The sequence below is a fragment of the Nestor notabilis genome, unplaced genomic scaffold (genome assembly GCF_000696875.1).
Source record: "Nestor notabilis isolate BGI_N333 unplaced genomic scaffold, ASM69687v1 scaffold2021, whole genome shotgun sequence".
NCBI classification, from domain to species: domain Eukaryota; kingdom Metazoa; phylum Chordata; class Aves; order Psittaciformes; family Psittacidae; genus Nestor; species Nestor notabilis.
In genome coordinates, this window is record NW_009915929.1 from 206,867 (window position 1) to 222,829 (window position 15,963).

Below are 15,963 nucleotides of genomic sequence, written 5' to 3' on the forward strand. Positions count from 1 at the left end.
CAGTTACATGTTGTCTTGCAGCATTGAACACTGGTTAGAAGACTTCAAAGCTGCAGGGTAAGTCTTAGAAAGTAGTGCATCTAAATTCTAGCATAAGCAGAATCTGATGAGCAAATGCCTCATGTTTAAAATACTCAACTCACTATTTCAGAGTACTCTAAGTGCTACACCAAGCATATTTCCACTCTTTCTCATTTCACGCAGGGAGGTCAGGCTAAATGCATTTTAATGAAGCAGGTCCAATTAGCTATTCACAAACAGTTCCTGACCCTTCCCATCTTTGACATTATCCTCTCAGCCTCAACGCTCAAAACAAGATGCAACAGCAGGGCCTATCCAGTAGCAGCAAAGGTCATGTGTTTGCATTCATAACCCACTACAAATGCTTTGGTACTTAATGCTTCCAGCAGTTTAAACCTAAAACCTGCAACTAGTAGGCTAAGATGGTCATCTGATCTGGCAGCACTACCTGCCTTGTTGACTTGGGCTGCAAAATGTGTCTAGGGCCAAGCTGTCAATTGCTGCCTGCCCCAAGTTCCTAAAAGCTTTAATATTTATACCTTTCCAAGTAGAAATATAGTATAGGTATACTTTTACCTGTGCTAATTTTGGTGGTGAATTTGGCAGGTAGGATACTTGTGTCAGTAAGAGTGCCATCAAGAGGATGGAAAAAGCCTCTTTGTCATATGCTTATCAGTATGCTTGTTGCTGTTCTATAGCATCCTTTGCATTTTAGGAGTCGGCCTTTCTCAAGGTGTTGAGAAAGCTGCAAGTATGCAGCTAATATTTGATGGTATAGGCAACAGAGGAGCCAAACAAACTGACAATCTCGCTTGCATTTATAACTTTACTTTTCTCGTTTCAATGCAGATCCTTGAAGTCATCAGCATTACTACTACTTGAGTCCACTCAGTCCCCAAGCAAAGGCTAATCCACGTGTACTTTAAGAGATGGTCCTTGGCACATGAGTTTACAATCATAGGACATATCAAGTATGGGAGGCAGAAAGAGACACTACTCCCACTTTACATATGAGCAACTATGGCATAAAGTTGTTAAGCAATTTGTTCCTGGATAAGCAGCTGGGATATTAATGCAAGTGCTTTCCTCTCAATACTACATTTACAAAAAAAGGTATGCACGGTGTTCCTGAAACTGTGCACTCAGTTCTTCACAGTTAATTTGGAATGTCACCAGTTCACATAACCAGCTTAATCACAGCAAGTTCTCATGGATTATCCATGAGCTCCTGCTCAGAAGAAGAAAAAAACAAAACAAAACAAAAGAAAGAATAATGCAGCCAATTAAACTTTATCCTTTGATTTTTCAAATGATGACTCAAGGAGGGAAAAAAATAAGAAAAAGAAAGTGTTTTTCTGTTAGAAGATTTCAGTGTCAAGCTGTGTGCTAAGCCACAGCTATATACTAAAATAAACAAAAGTATTTCTTTCAGAGTCCAGAGAAATTAATGCGACCAAAAATATTTTTGGATGACTATTCTGAGCCATGAGTAAGATTTCCATGCAGCTAGTCTTAGTCTGCAAGGCTTGGTAGGTCCAGTAGGCTAAAGCTACATTGCACTTATATTCTAGGGACAGGCTGTTAGAAGCATTTTGTTAGCAATAGCTGCAGCCTGAGGAGTCCCTTTCTGTTGTGGCCTTTGTCTCTTGCATTTGTGTAAAGCCCTACTGGGGCCCACTTCAGATTCCTGTCTGACAGTCAGTTGGTAATGTAAGGATGAACATAGAGCGGACTAATTGGAAACACAGAGCAAATGTTGCAGGTTAGCCAGCTAGTGGGACCTTTGCCTTTTTTTTTTTTTTCTTTTTTTCCATCCTCTCTTTTTTTCTTTTAAATTTTTATGATTTCCCCCACAGTCATCACTCATTTGCTCCCTGGAGATCACCAGTGGCAGCTGCAGGGGCTGGTAGGAGAAGGGCAGAACAAGACTTCCAGAGGCTGTTAAACAACTGGAATTACCAGGAAACTTGATGCCTTTGTCTAGGTTTTAACCAGATTATGCGGCTACCACTTGTAAACTGAAATGGACTCTGCAACATCAAGAATTACAATCTGTGGCTAACTGCATAAAAGTCTACCTCAGTAGATTTCTCCTCACCTCCCACTTGTGCAAAATAACCACCATGCAGAAAGAACTGTTTAGGAATCCTCTAATTTGCAAAGAAGTAGCAGTGTACAGAAATGTTCCCCTTGACTCCAGCTAAGACTCCCCACTGCAACACGTAAGACACAAGTTTTAACAAGTTAAATCCAAAATCAGACACACTTACCCCATTACATGGCTGTTTCCTAACATTCATCCTGCTCACAAAGCTGTGAGGGCAGTTAGGGCTATTCTCCCAATCCTTGACCAAAACTCGGACTCTCATATTTGGACACTCCTTTCTTTTGCTCAGCACACTATGCTGCTGTTTCTCTCCTCTTCTCCTCTACCTTTTCCAGTCTCTTTCCTTATAAGCCACAGATAAATCATCCCTGGACTCCATTCCCTATAAAGCCAAAGCCAAACCTCTCCTAGACTCCCTTCCCATCTTCTTTTTAGAAGCCTCACATCCCATTCTGTACCTCAGCAAGGGCCTTTACCTCTTTTTTTTCCCAAAAAAGCCCTCTTGGCTTTTATTTTGCAGGTCTCGAGATCTCTAAATGCTGCTGCCTCCAGATTTCATAAGCCCCAGCAGCACACATGCCTCGCATGTATGAATTTTGAGTTGGATAGCAGTCGCCAACAGGCAAAGAAAATGACACAATACAGCAGCTGTAAGAAATAGGACCTACAGAGGAAGCCCTTGCAATTGGAAGCACAGACACTCTGAAAGGCAAAATAATGCTGAGGCAAGCTAAGGAAAACTTCAGGAAAACTCCCTTCTGGCTTCAGCACCATAGCTGCTTCGTGGTAGCCTTCTCCTACTTCTAGTCTGTGGTCCCAGTTAATGTTAATTAGACAAATAGAGATTACAGTGAGAACTGAGCCAAATAACACACTGTTCAATAACTGGGGAACTCCTATGGCAGGGGACACATTACACAAGAATTTCCAAGAGCCACAAAAACAGGAGAGGGGAAAACAAAACACAAAGGGAACGTTGTGAAGGGGAAGCATTGGGCAGGTTGCTGGAGGGCTGCAGGGAGCAATATGCTGATGTAGAAGGTTGCACATTGCTCGTGTTTTAGTCCTCAAAAGCAACCAGAACTTTGCATCTTAATTGAAAAGTTAAAATTTCATGCATTACCTCTTGCTGGCCTCTGTAATGCATTAAGCTCTTTTACAATTCCTTGAAAATTTTAACAGCTCTTTAGGATCCCTCAAAACACTCTAACAACCTTTGGGCATAAGAGTACACTTAGCCCCACACAAATATATCATTCAACCAAAACTTACAAATACTGAAACTACAAGAATACTAATTGGGTATGGGATACATTATCTACTAGGTATTACAAGCTAAAGTTTCTCTGTTCAACATAAATACTTTATGAGAAATACAGAAACAGTAATGATGACAAACAAATCCAGGGCCCCATCATGTTGCAGACGAAAGAGCAAAACTTTTTTTCTTTTTTTCCTAAGTAAATGTACCTTCATAGTCCACATTTCCCTATAATGCATTTGAGCAAGTTTGCAATCCTCACTTCAAAGATGATATAATTTTCCCAAGCCTCTCCCTCAAGAGGTGTGTGGTTGGTGTTATAGTTCACTTAAAAGCAGAGACTTGGAATCAAACCCTGGCAAACACAGTTACGCACTTTTGGAAATCTAATGCTGGGGTTTTGCTGATTTGGAGGTTTTATTTTTGTCAACTATTTCAATGGTTTAAAAAGCATGTCACAACATACAGTGCCACCTAGTTTCTAACCAAAAGGTTACTACCAGGTAGCAGAGCTCAATCTGCTTTCACACGATGTCCTTTACTGTTTCAAGGAAACAAAACAGGAGGAAGGGTTCAGTGTGCTCAAACTCACCCTTTTGTTGTTCTCTTCTTCTTGTGCCTTCCTAAACTCGTGCTCTAGGGAGCAGTCGATGTCGTTGAAAAGGCCCACTTCCTCACAGTTCTTCAGAAAGCGTGTTGGTGTAGGAGTCTGATCTGAGAATATGACAAGAAATTATCATTGGTATTTAATACTGAAAGGAGAAGGAGACAATTAAATTGCCTTCCAAGGAAAGAGAGGTTCCAGCTAACCTCCCTGTGCCTTCCCACCCCCACCACACCATCAGTAAAACAAACCACACAGCACCAAATTTTGACACAGTGCCCTGCAGACAGCCAGTGCTTGCCAGCAGTGTCCGAAAACAGGCAGCACTGTTCATCACTCAACCAGAAAGATAACAGGCCAGGTTTTCACAAGGTGCATAACACAAGTGCATAACCTTAAAGTGTGCAAGCGGTCATCATAATTGCTTGTATACCTCCAACAATAGGTGCATGCAAAACAATGCACAGTGCATATCGTAAAGCAACACACAGGTAACTGCTGCAGATATGTATTAGTTAACACATTCAAATGCTTGGAAACCACCTCAAACATTCTTTGCAAAACACATAAAGTTAGCCAGAGTGAGAAGTTCTGCTTCTAACACGATTTTTGAGGGAGTGAAACATTTAGAAAACCTATGAAATGTTAAATTTTGACCACAAAGAAGCATCCTTATGTGTTTTATACCTAAAAGTGTTGATAATACATATAAGTCAAGAGATTTGGAGTCAAAACATTTTTAATGCATGCCTTCATCTCTAGGAATTTTTTGCCCTCTCAGAAATACTTTGGGGAAGGACAGGATCCTCTAATGCAGGAGGGACTCAAGAAAGTACAAGGTTTTCAGCCACCTTTTCAAACACCTGTAAGACAGATGAGCTAACTTGCCCTGTGGATTGTAGTTTCAGTGAAGACCATGGTCTTTCTTCAGAAAATGAAACATCAAGCCCAAGCTTGGGAACCAAGAACTCCTCAAAGGTCAGCTCTGAGGCACCTCCATTCATTTTCAGGCAAGTTCTTAACTATTCCACCTCACCTTTCCCATCTCCCCCTCAAAATTACAATACAGAACCATATTAGCAGAAGCAGGGGAGAGTCCAAATGGTCCTATCAGCTTTACACACATTTAGAAAAAGACTGATAAAGAAATCCTTTCTTGCATGCTGGTTTCTTTCTCCCAAGCCCCCATTCCAGCTCAAGTTGCTTTATGCCTAATTTTATGGAAAGACTGGACTCACTCTCTGCAAAAATAATCTTCTGCATAATTGTTGACAACTACCCTATTGTTTGAAATTCCTTCTTTATAGAATTAAAACTCTGTCATACTAATCCCCGTAGCCCATATTGGGCCAATTCCGACCTCAGGAAAAAATCTTCCCACTTCATTGAGTTCTAGAATTAAAAATTGGTTTCTTGCACCTACCTAAGCTGGGTCAGGTTCTAAGATTTCACCCTTGATCAGCATAGAAACACACAGCAACCCCTAAACAAAAGGAAGCACAAAAGCAGTGCATGCAAACAGAAATGCAGTTTTCACTTAGAAACTAAGAGGGAGGATCAGACTCCTCCATAATAAAGCCAGCTGAAGCCAGTTTCCACTTGTATCAGGTGTGGGCCTGCAGGTTTGACCTTCTCAAGTAATCCTAGGGCAAACACACTCATTTGCAGTTATATCTCTGATGGAACGTATTGATGTAACATAAAAAACAAGTCCTTAATGTTAAAAGTCTGCTTTATTTCTTTTGGCTTGAGCATCCTATTTGTGAGCTTAAAGGAAACAAAACTCAAGTGTTTGGGAATGAACACATATTTATCTATTAGTTTTCACAGCTAACTACTGTGTTACCAGAGTCAGAAACATAAGACTTTCCAAGAATCCTGCAAGAACTCAGCACAAGGAGCTGAGTCAACAAGGTGCTGACACTGATGGGAGCTGAAGACACTCAGCACTTTTCAGGTCCATATCCTAAACAAGTAGTGCCAAACTAATCTCCAGGTTAACCTCACTGAATGCAGTCTGCAATGATCAAATGTGTTGCCTACAGCTGATCTCTCCAATCCACTACTTTGTTACCTAAAGCATCAAAACCAATATTTTAATGACACCTTTTATATCACCTACATATTTACATGGTGATCTTAAATGACTACCTCAGTCTCCCCATATGGTTACTGTAGTTTCTATGATCCAGAAATCAGTGACAGGAATACCAAAGATTTTGTTAAAACAGGCAGGCCCCCTTTACTCCCAATCAAGAAGGGGACACCACCAACCAGCTGGCGTAAACCCCATCCACAGACCTTCTGGAAGTCAGCTCAGCCAGATGCAAAACCAGAGCTGCCTTTCTACCTTATAATACTTCATCCTTCAACATCCATAGAAACCACCTTCAACAACCATAAAGCTTCTGTGTTGTATTAGAGCAGAACACAAAGATCTAGACTTCAAAATTTTGAAACTTCACATAGTTACATTGCACATACACTGCACTTGTTAATTTCAGGACTTTAGGGCTACCAAGTCCAGTAGGTTGTCTTTGTTCCTGAGGCAACCATTTTGCCTCTGCAAAACATCAATTCTCCTTCAGAGGTGAGCAAACTAGTAGAATGTATTACTCTCAACACCACAGTAACCCTTTAACCTGGATTAGGCAAGCCTTTGTGTTTTAATCGGGAAGAGTATCTCAAAGGAGACCCTAGCATAAGTTGCATATTCAGGTCTCCCAGAATTAATAAAATATTCCTAATTCTCAGCACTTAAAAATGCATTAATAGTTCCAACAGCTTGTGCTTGACCTCACTGTTCCCTGTTGGTACAAACAAACCTTTTGTTGCTATCACCAGCGCCCACAACTATTGCAAACTCACTGAGAACAGGGCTCTGATTTGTTGTACTTCAGTAACTGGATATGCCAGACCCATCTGGACCAAAACTCAGACAGAGCTAGCACCACTGTCAGCATTCCATGTAGGAAGCTATCCTGCAGGCTGACTGCAGGACTTATAATGTGAGAAGCTGCATTTTGACCTGGGCAGTTTGGGATAAAGGGGTCTGTCTAGGTCAACCCTAGGTATTCGGCTGTTATACTGACCAGCCATCCCAACCCAGTCCCATTCTTCAACATGCAAAAATCTTTCCGTTCCCAACTGCCACTACAATTAGTTTGCTATGCTTTCAGGCATCTACCTCTAGACAGCTGTCACTTCACAAGTGAACCTTCGTCATCTGACAGTTACTTAGGAAGTTCCATGTATCTCGCCTTTACCACCAGGTTGAACACAGAATCTGTCAAGCTTCAGGCTAAGCAATTATGTATTCTCTTCAGCCTATTAGTCAGGTGAATAATTGGCCTCTCTGATGACACAGTCATGTCCAGAAAGGCTACAAGAAACATTAAGTTTAAATAAACCTCAATAATGTAAATGGATAACATAAAAGCCTCAGAACAAGAACAAATGGTCTCACCTGTGCAGATTAGAAGTTAACCTACTGTATCTTATAAAAGAGGATTTCAGAAGCACTCTGATTCTGACCAGAACCTGATATACTGAATGTATTTTGGCTGCTGACTATTTGAGAACCTGTCCTCAATGTCTGAAGTGATGTCTGATTTTCTAGACTCATTGAAAAATATATGCAGTAAGGCAATGGGGAATTTGAAGTCTTCAGTAAAGTAAAAAGATTCCTTTACACACTCATTATGCTTGGTGGTGCATGGAGGTTTCTTTGTAGTTTCTTGGGCAGAGTGTAATTACAGAAATAATAACCTCAGAAAGGACAATTAATTTCAATATATTGCTTTCAAAACAACAGCTCAGGAAGTGCAACATTAGCTTGCTATATAGAGAGCTTATTTGAATCATTCAGAATGCATTTTATAAAACTAGCTTGGATCTTAGAGTTTAATCCGTCGAAGCACAAATGAAAACTTTAAAGCATGATACCAGTTAAAAATCCCTGGAGAACCAAAGGACACTTACGTGAAACAAGCTTTGATTTAAAAGAAGAAAAACAGAATTCCAATTCAGTAAAAGACACCCAACAGCACAGCTCCACAGTGTGTAACTTGATTCTTCATCTTTTAAAAAAAATAAGTTTAGTCTGATGTGCAGTAATAACAGGCATTTGGCTTGTTCAGCTGTGGGCTCTGTTGAAGTTCTGTGCTTACCCGTGTTATACTTTCATACAATGAAAACAAAGTCAGAGTAATAGGGCTAGCACTGAAATTTGCAGGGCTGCCCATCAAGCAACCACAAGGGAAGAGGAATACTCTGAGAAATTCAAGATTTCTTCATTGGTTTGACAGGTTACTACCCAAATGCACCAAGAAGCTCAAGGTCACACCTCAAGCAGGTGATGGAAGAGGAGATGAATAAGAAGTGCACCTAGTCATACCTGGCGGAACTGCCCTCACCCAGGGGCTCACATATGAGGGCTCGAAAGAACTTTCCTGCTTAAAGATGCACTGTTTGAAGTGCTGGTTGGACTACCTGTGGGGATACACATATTGGGTTCTGCACATCTGTAATGTCTTCTGGTCACTCAGAACCTGACCAGTTGCATTTTAGAAGCAAACAAGAAATCAAACAAAATTATCTGTCCTTATATCCAATCATTTTGCATTCCACAAAATTCATGCCTAAATCAACCTCACTGAATAAACCACAAAAAGAAAAAATTTAGCCAAGCGAGGATGATGTATGTTACCTCTGACACAGGCATTACCTGGGAAAAGTAATACATTTGCACTACATTTAGCACATACACTTTTTCATCTAGAGGAGGATGTTTCTATTGCCATAGTACACTTTACCACCAAAAATCTAGAGGATTGGATTTCAGCAAATAGTATCAGGAAAAAACAAGATTTTTCAAGATAATCCTGCATCTGCTAGCAGCACTTTCAGAAGGAGTTCTCCAGCTCCGACAATGGTGTGGTATCACCCTTGCCCAAATTTGATGCCACAGGAATTCCAGTGTCCCGAGCTACCAAAGTTCAGTTTTACATGGCTTTTAGTACTTACCCGGAAGGAGCAATCTGTCCCACAGACATTAATATTTCAGTGTTAAAACAAAAAAGCTTTGACACACAACATATTATATTATAGAGTTTCAAAGCAATGCAATGTTCAGTTAGTACAACAGCAAAAAAACTACATTTGTCAATCAACCTAGCTACAAAGTTTCCTGCAATCATGACTGGTGTGCAAAACTTACAAAAGATATTCTGTGTTATCTGAAACAGCTCTTTTTTAGCTAGGAAAGATGGAAATGAAAACCATCAGTGACTCTCTATCCATACGCATAATAAGTTTTACTAACAGAAAAAAAAGAAAAAAGTACACAAAAAGAAACAAATAACATTAATTTAAAAAAAGAGAAAAAAGACTGTAATGTCAAATTATCCAACAAAAGAATCACTTGCATTTTAATTAAGTGCCTTTAGCAGACTTCCCTTTCATTTATAGAGAGAACAGAAAGCTATTTAGTGTATGTATGTACCTGGGGTATCTGAATTAGTTCTGGAGTCACCAGATGTAATAAAACTTACTCTTCTTCAGCCAGCATGAAAAAAATGGAAGAAAATATAGCGGAGCTAGTTGATGACAAGGCAACTCTTGGCTAGACATACCTGATAAACCAGCATTGCACCAATACTTTCAATCAGGTTACGGAACTGTGTTTACTAAACATTAACCCCACCTACCTAACATATAACTTTACATGTAGTATAACTGCCTCTCACTCACAAATTGGTATTTCAGACCTCAGCACTGCTTTCACACAAGAAACAAGTTCCTACTTCTGAAGCAATGTTTTGCTTAGTTGCCAAGATGCTGGTACAAGACCAACAGCCACTCAGTTTTAGCGCCTACCTCCAATAACAGTTTATAGAAGACATGCTTAGTGTGTGTCAAATATTATTGATATTATACTGACTCCAGACTGGAAACAGAGTAGATAATTCTAACGGCCACCTGAATGCATACAGCGCATTATTTTGCATAATTACTAATAATGACTGGATAAAATACAACACATTGAAAGATAGTATACAACATATTGGAGAAAAGGAGAAAGTCTGGCTTCTAGGCAGCTTAACAAAAAGGGGCGGGGGGGAAAAAACACAGCACACACTACCACTGCACCTGGTTTGTTACAGGATAATTGCTGATGCAATTCTTTGAACCTCCTGATGACAGAAAAAATGAAAAAAAAAAGTCAAATAAGCAAAAATGCAAAAAACAAGAAGGAAGACATGAAGACAAATGTCTAAGAGAAAAGTCTGTCTCTTTTCCCCATATATCATTAATTTTTCATTATGAAATCTAAGAATAAAACATCTTAAACTTTAAGGTATTTAGATTTCCCCAGGGTTTCGGAGGGTAATGAAACAACTATTTTTCAATGTCTCCCTGCAGAGAGCAGATGATCTATGATGCTTCCAAACTAAGGATTGCAAAATGCCAAACAAATCCATGAAACAAACATAAGAAGAAAAACCTATACATGGCAATACCAGGTTGCCAGGCCACCACAGTTAGACATACTTGCAGCTTTTTACTCTTTTATTACTACAGAGGATCATCATACACAAAGCACAAAGAACACATCCCTCAGAAGCAATCCTGGAGCCTTTCTGGCCACAAAATTCTGCATTTCTTTATACTTAGTTAGTTAACTGTGGGTCTAGGGACTCCAGTAATGGTCGTAGTGGTGGAAGCCAATCAAAGCCTTTTGCCTGGGAAAGCAACCCATTGGAACAAGCAGGACAGCTAAATCATAGAAGTTGTCAAATATAAACAGACCTACTCTACCCAGGGGACTCCTGATGACAGAATATACTCCTTAGAAACTGCCTTCAAGCAAAAGTCTTGCCAAACAGAAAGCTGTAACAAAAGCCAGCACTTTCACAGGGTGAATGTGCCCACAGCATAGATGTCCTCAAGCAGTTTCATTGCCAGAGGACATGGCCAAGCACAAGAGCAGCATTTTCTCACTTGTGCTTGCAAACACAGGATTCTGTGGGCACAGCTGGCATACAGGCCCTACTTTTCAATGTGCTGTGTACTGTCCTTTTCTGAACTTAGTCCACTATGGCATTTACAAGTGTAAGAGATAAATAAGTTCTATTTGGGACAAGGTCTGTTTGATTTTTCAGTGGTCCCTCAAGTCCCAATTAAAAAAAACAAAAACAAAACCAAAACAAAACAAACAAAAAAAACCCCAAAAAAACTTAAACCAAAAAACGTAAACAAAAAACCCCCACAAACAAACAAAAAAATCAAATATGTGCAAACCATTGTATACAATTATCATTTCAACTAAAATGGAAGTTCCTTATCCATAGATGCATTAGTCTGCTGGAGACCCTTTAATCATCATTTATTTGCACTTAAAATGGCACAATTTACCTTGAAGAAGCCCGTTTCAAAAGATAAATATCAAACACTGGTTAATAAACCCACATACATTTGCTTCATAGGTTTTTTCTATTACTTTGAAACCTGAAAAATCCTAGTGATATTATTTTTAATAATACATTACTAAAGCCCAAAGAATATACAATAGAAAAAGGAACAGGAAAGGAGAGAAGTGGTAAGATTAAGGCTAGCTTGACCTTCCCCAGCACTTGCAAGCTACCGATGTGTAGTTACTCAGAAAAGAGCATGAAAAGACTATATAACAAAAACCTACATAAGAAACTAATGGATGTAATTGCACATAATACCAAACAACCTCTGTGTATGACAGGGAAAGTGCAGGGAGAATTTGTTACCTGTAGCAGAAAAGTACTGAATCGTACCCACTGGTTAACTTTTCTGGTTATGGCTATTTACAGTGGGCAGGTCTTAAGCCACAATAAAGGTGGCTAATATGGCTGGCCTTTTACAGTTGCTGAAATGAGCCTGTCAAACTTAAGTAGCTAGTCTTGTAGGAACATTACAAATACACTTCATTAACACGCTCACTGCTGGGCTCCCAGGTGACATGCGCTGAAGTGCATATCTTTCACTGGCATGTTGACACGGGAGTCAGTGATAGAGCTGCCAGCATGGCTGAGGTTCAGCAAAATGAGAATTCTCTCCCTCTCATGCCAAACCTGTGGGAAGACATAAGAATGGCAACTGTCTTTTTGTTCAGAGATAGGCATTCTAGTTTATTCCATCTCTACTTGTTATTTAATTGGAGCTGGGGCTTTTTAAAACCAATCTTGGAGGTATTTCGCCAGTAGCTTTCCAGTAGGAGTCATGCTTTCAACATCATCTGAATAGTTATCTTGACTCTTGAATTCATGTCTTCTTACCTGATAACATATTATCTGTTTTTATTGAAGGAAACTTCAAAGTCATTTCATGTTTGTGCCTGTGAATCATCAGATGATCCTCTGTTGGAAAACGCTGTCAGGCAAACAGAGAGAGAGAGAGAGAGAGGAGGAGAGAAAAAAAGGAAAAAAACAAAGAAGAATTTAATTCTCTAATAAACTTTTGGCATTGGACAGAATTTCAAAAATGAGAGAGAAAGAAATGTATCCAGCTAGAAATGTGTCCAAATGGCACCAGGAACAGAGTATTTGAAAATGCAAGTGAGTATGAATAACAAATAGCTGTACTCAGAAATTTATTTGCTGCAGTGCTCTATTGGGTTGCAAGCTGCAAGGTGTCATGCATTCGCCTGCAAAGGTTGCATACCAAGTTTTGGATTCTAAGGGTCTCAGGCACCCGCTCCAGCTACAACAGCCTCACAAGTCACCACGTGCCTGAGGATCTGCGATAACTGCTGTTGTGTATGCTCTTAGCCCACGGCAAAAGCAAGTAATGCAGCATATCTTAAATCACTTTACTGGATTTTTCTGCTTTTGTGTCTTTCTGCAACCTGTATCCGCTGAACAGCAATAAAAATAATCAAATAAGCCAGCCTTTTCCTACCCAAAAGTATTCAGGCAAAAGGCATCTCTTGGAAACCTCTGACACTTTGACTTGCTTCAAAGTGGCAGTGCCATGGTGCTCAGTATATAACAACCATTTATGACCCTTTATGATACTAAATGAAATTCTTTTCCTTTGTCAAGCAGAGAAGGTGAAGAGATGTGCTTTGTAAGAAACTAATCAGTGTGCTATGTTTCTTTTACAGGCTGGTAACAACAAATAGCTTCTTTTGAATAACACAAAGAAACAAGCTTGAATAAATGTTCAAGCACTTGCACACTTGGGATCAAGGAGCAGACTGGTTCTGTTAACTTGCCTTCACCAAAAGGTGCATACACAGACCTGTGCTCTGTAACAGTTTTAGCAAGGTTATTTCAGGAGTAGAAAAGGCCAAAAATCGTATCACCAAACCTTGAGGGAAAAAAAAATAAATTAAAAGCAGCTTTTTAAAGCAACAGGTACACAGGAGACTGTAAAAAACTGGCAACAATAGAGTTAAAGTGACTTAATGCTTTCAACACAGTCCGTTCTTGACTAAGTGACTTTGCTTGTGGCTGTAGTATTAATAGTTGCAGTATGTTACACCTTCTGAAAATCTCTCTAAGCCCATAGACAAAGCAGCATAAATAATGGGAATGAATGCTCTGGAAAAAAAAAAACAAAAAATCCCAAAGACCTTTTCCTCACTGTGAAATCCTGGTTCACTGCTTACTCATCTGGAAGAAATGCAGCACTAGAAATTTATGTTAAGAACAAAGGGAATATGTGAAAGACCTTGCTCAATGAAACTGTGAGGGGAAAAAAAAACATGTTTTGTTCTTGTGGAAATGGATTTTTCCTTCATGGATGCCACGCTCTGTCTTCAGGGTGAAATCAGCCAGCTTAAAGAGGGCATGGGGCAACTGAGAAGAAGCTATTCCTCTAGCCCAGACTTCTCTCTTTTCTGCAAGTCTACTTTTCCCTTATGCAGAAGGTCAGCTCCCTCAGCCCTCAATACACATTTGCACAGGCTGATAGAGAAGCCAGTCCCCAGGCTGGATAGCAGTACTACACTGTGCACTTCTGTCAAGTCCTCATTTACAATAAATGGAGGTCATGTTTTGAAAAGAGGAATAAAATTAATTATTTTTTTTTTAGATTAAGTCACAGCTACACTTCTTGTGTCTCTAAATTGGACCAGCATACAACCAAACCTCCTCTCTGAACACCTAAATGAGCTTGCTTGGATCAGCTTCTCCTCCACTGAGGAAATTAATTAATAGCTGACATGAAAACACTCCAGATCACTGATCTGAGTGGAAGTTCGTTTTAAGATTCAACAAAAAGGTAAATAAAACTTGACTATAAAACCCGGATACTTTTATTCTACCTTGTGACAGAATGGTGAAAGTTTAATCCTACATGTCGAGATCTGAAATGACAAATTCTCAATCAAAGGGACGATCCAAAAGATTCACTCTGATGCAAAGCTGCTCAGCCAGTTGTTAACCAGAACTCAGGCTTCTCCCTTTCTTTATTTCAGCTCTTGACAAAATCAAGATCTACACTCCAGTAAGTCACCCATAATTCCACCAGAAGAACCTAAAGTGTTGTGAAAATATGAGCCAGCTGAAAACTCCCAACATGCAGTTAAAGGAGGGAAATATTACCCTCACTATAAGAGGAGGGTTCTGGGAAACAGGTAAGCTAATTCACTTAAAACAGATACATACAGGAAGCCTGTGGCAAAAGCCCAAAGGAAGCCCTTGCAGGAAGATTTTACTCACAAACTCTTGTCACTTATCTGAATTAGGGTTAGAAATGCCACATGTGGAACTTCCTTCATCACTGCATGGAGGGGGAACTTCCCTCACCACTGCAAAACCATCGAAACAACACACAAATCCCAATTCAAAATCTCAGCAGGCAAAATCCTTGCCACTTCTGGTTTTTTAAGATCATTAAGCATCTACTGTTACAAGTCAGATTATAGCCTCGGAGACACATGGCAGATCAACAGTCAACAGGAATCCCAAATGTACATGCTGGGGCAGAATTTATATACAGGCTGCATATTCTATACAGAATATTCTGTAGGGAGATGTCAGAAAGATTAAGAGAGAAAAGAAAAAAAGCTAATAAGGTATTGTATTTAAGTATTTAACCAACCGACCAAAAAAAAAGGCAGGAGGGTTACCACATCCAATAGAAAACATAGTGTAGTCCATCCTACATCTAAGCAGAAGACAAACAAATGTACCCTGTCTAGTGTGTCCTCTCTTGCCCTCTTGCTAGCCACTAAAACAATTTGTAATACCTGTCTTGAAACATTAGGCTTGGGGATGAGGGAAGGCACAGAGGCAGTTGGAGAAGCACTTCTACCAACTCACTTTCGACTATCTATCTGTTGTATTTACTTCAAATATTTTGTAATGGTATCTTGTGGGGTAAAGGAGGGAACAGGGAGGAGAAAGGGGGAAGACTTAAAAAAACCCCCCAACACACACATTATTATTAGACATGTGTTAATATATCAGGAGGCATTATACAAGCCAGAGCTAGTGCTGAGGACTCAATTAATATCACCGCTGACTCCACTCACCTGTGAGCAGCCTGGGGCACTGCAGACAAAAGGCCTCTCCTGCTCCAAGTTCATCTTTGATTCCTCATAAATCTACATGTTAAAAGGGGGAGGGGGGAAAGAAAGGGAACCTATGAATATATACGTTCTAAACTTCACACATACATGCAACATACAATTGTCACAGTTTGTGCTTTGATTTCAAACTCCCCAAACAGACCAGAACAAAGTTTTTGTCCTCGGAATACTAAATTTGCTAATATTCAGCAGGCTCCCTACAGTCTAAGTTCTCATTACTACTTCCTAAGCACATATTTACTTTGAAGGAAGGAAAAAAAAACCTATCAGGCTTTCACAGCAGAAATCTGCCTCAGAAAAAAAAACATATGTTCAGTGTTGTTATTAGATAAGACCGTGTCTGCTCAGAAATATCTCAAATTAAGGGTTTTTACCTTTCCTCCTTCAGTTCCTGCTTACCA

The 15,963-nt window shown here is 39.7% G+C and overlaps 1 protein-coding gene across 1 annotated transcript in view; it reads right to left on the minus strand.

Annotated features, from left to right (window-relative positions):
* Positions 1-15,571, minus strand: part of CREB5 (cAMP responsive element binding protein 5) — a 208,209-nt gene extending 192,638 nt beyond the window's left edge. Inside the window, exons 1-3 of the mRNA XM_010024349.1 lie at positions 15,506-15,571; positions 12,303-12,396; positions 3,982-4,103 (exon numbers count right to left, since the gene is read on the minus strand). Of these exons, the coding sequence (XP_010022651.1) occupies positions 3,982-4,103; positions 12,303-12,396; positions 15,506-15,559 (270 nt within the window). The 5' untranslated portion in view covers positions 15,560-15,571. The remainder of the gene's footprint in view (positions 1-3,981; positions 4,104-12,302; positions 12,397-15,505) is intronic.
* Between the last annotated feature and the right edge of the window lie 392 nt (positions 15,572-15,963).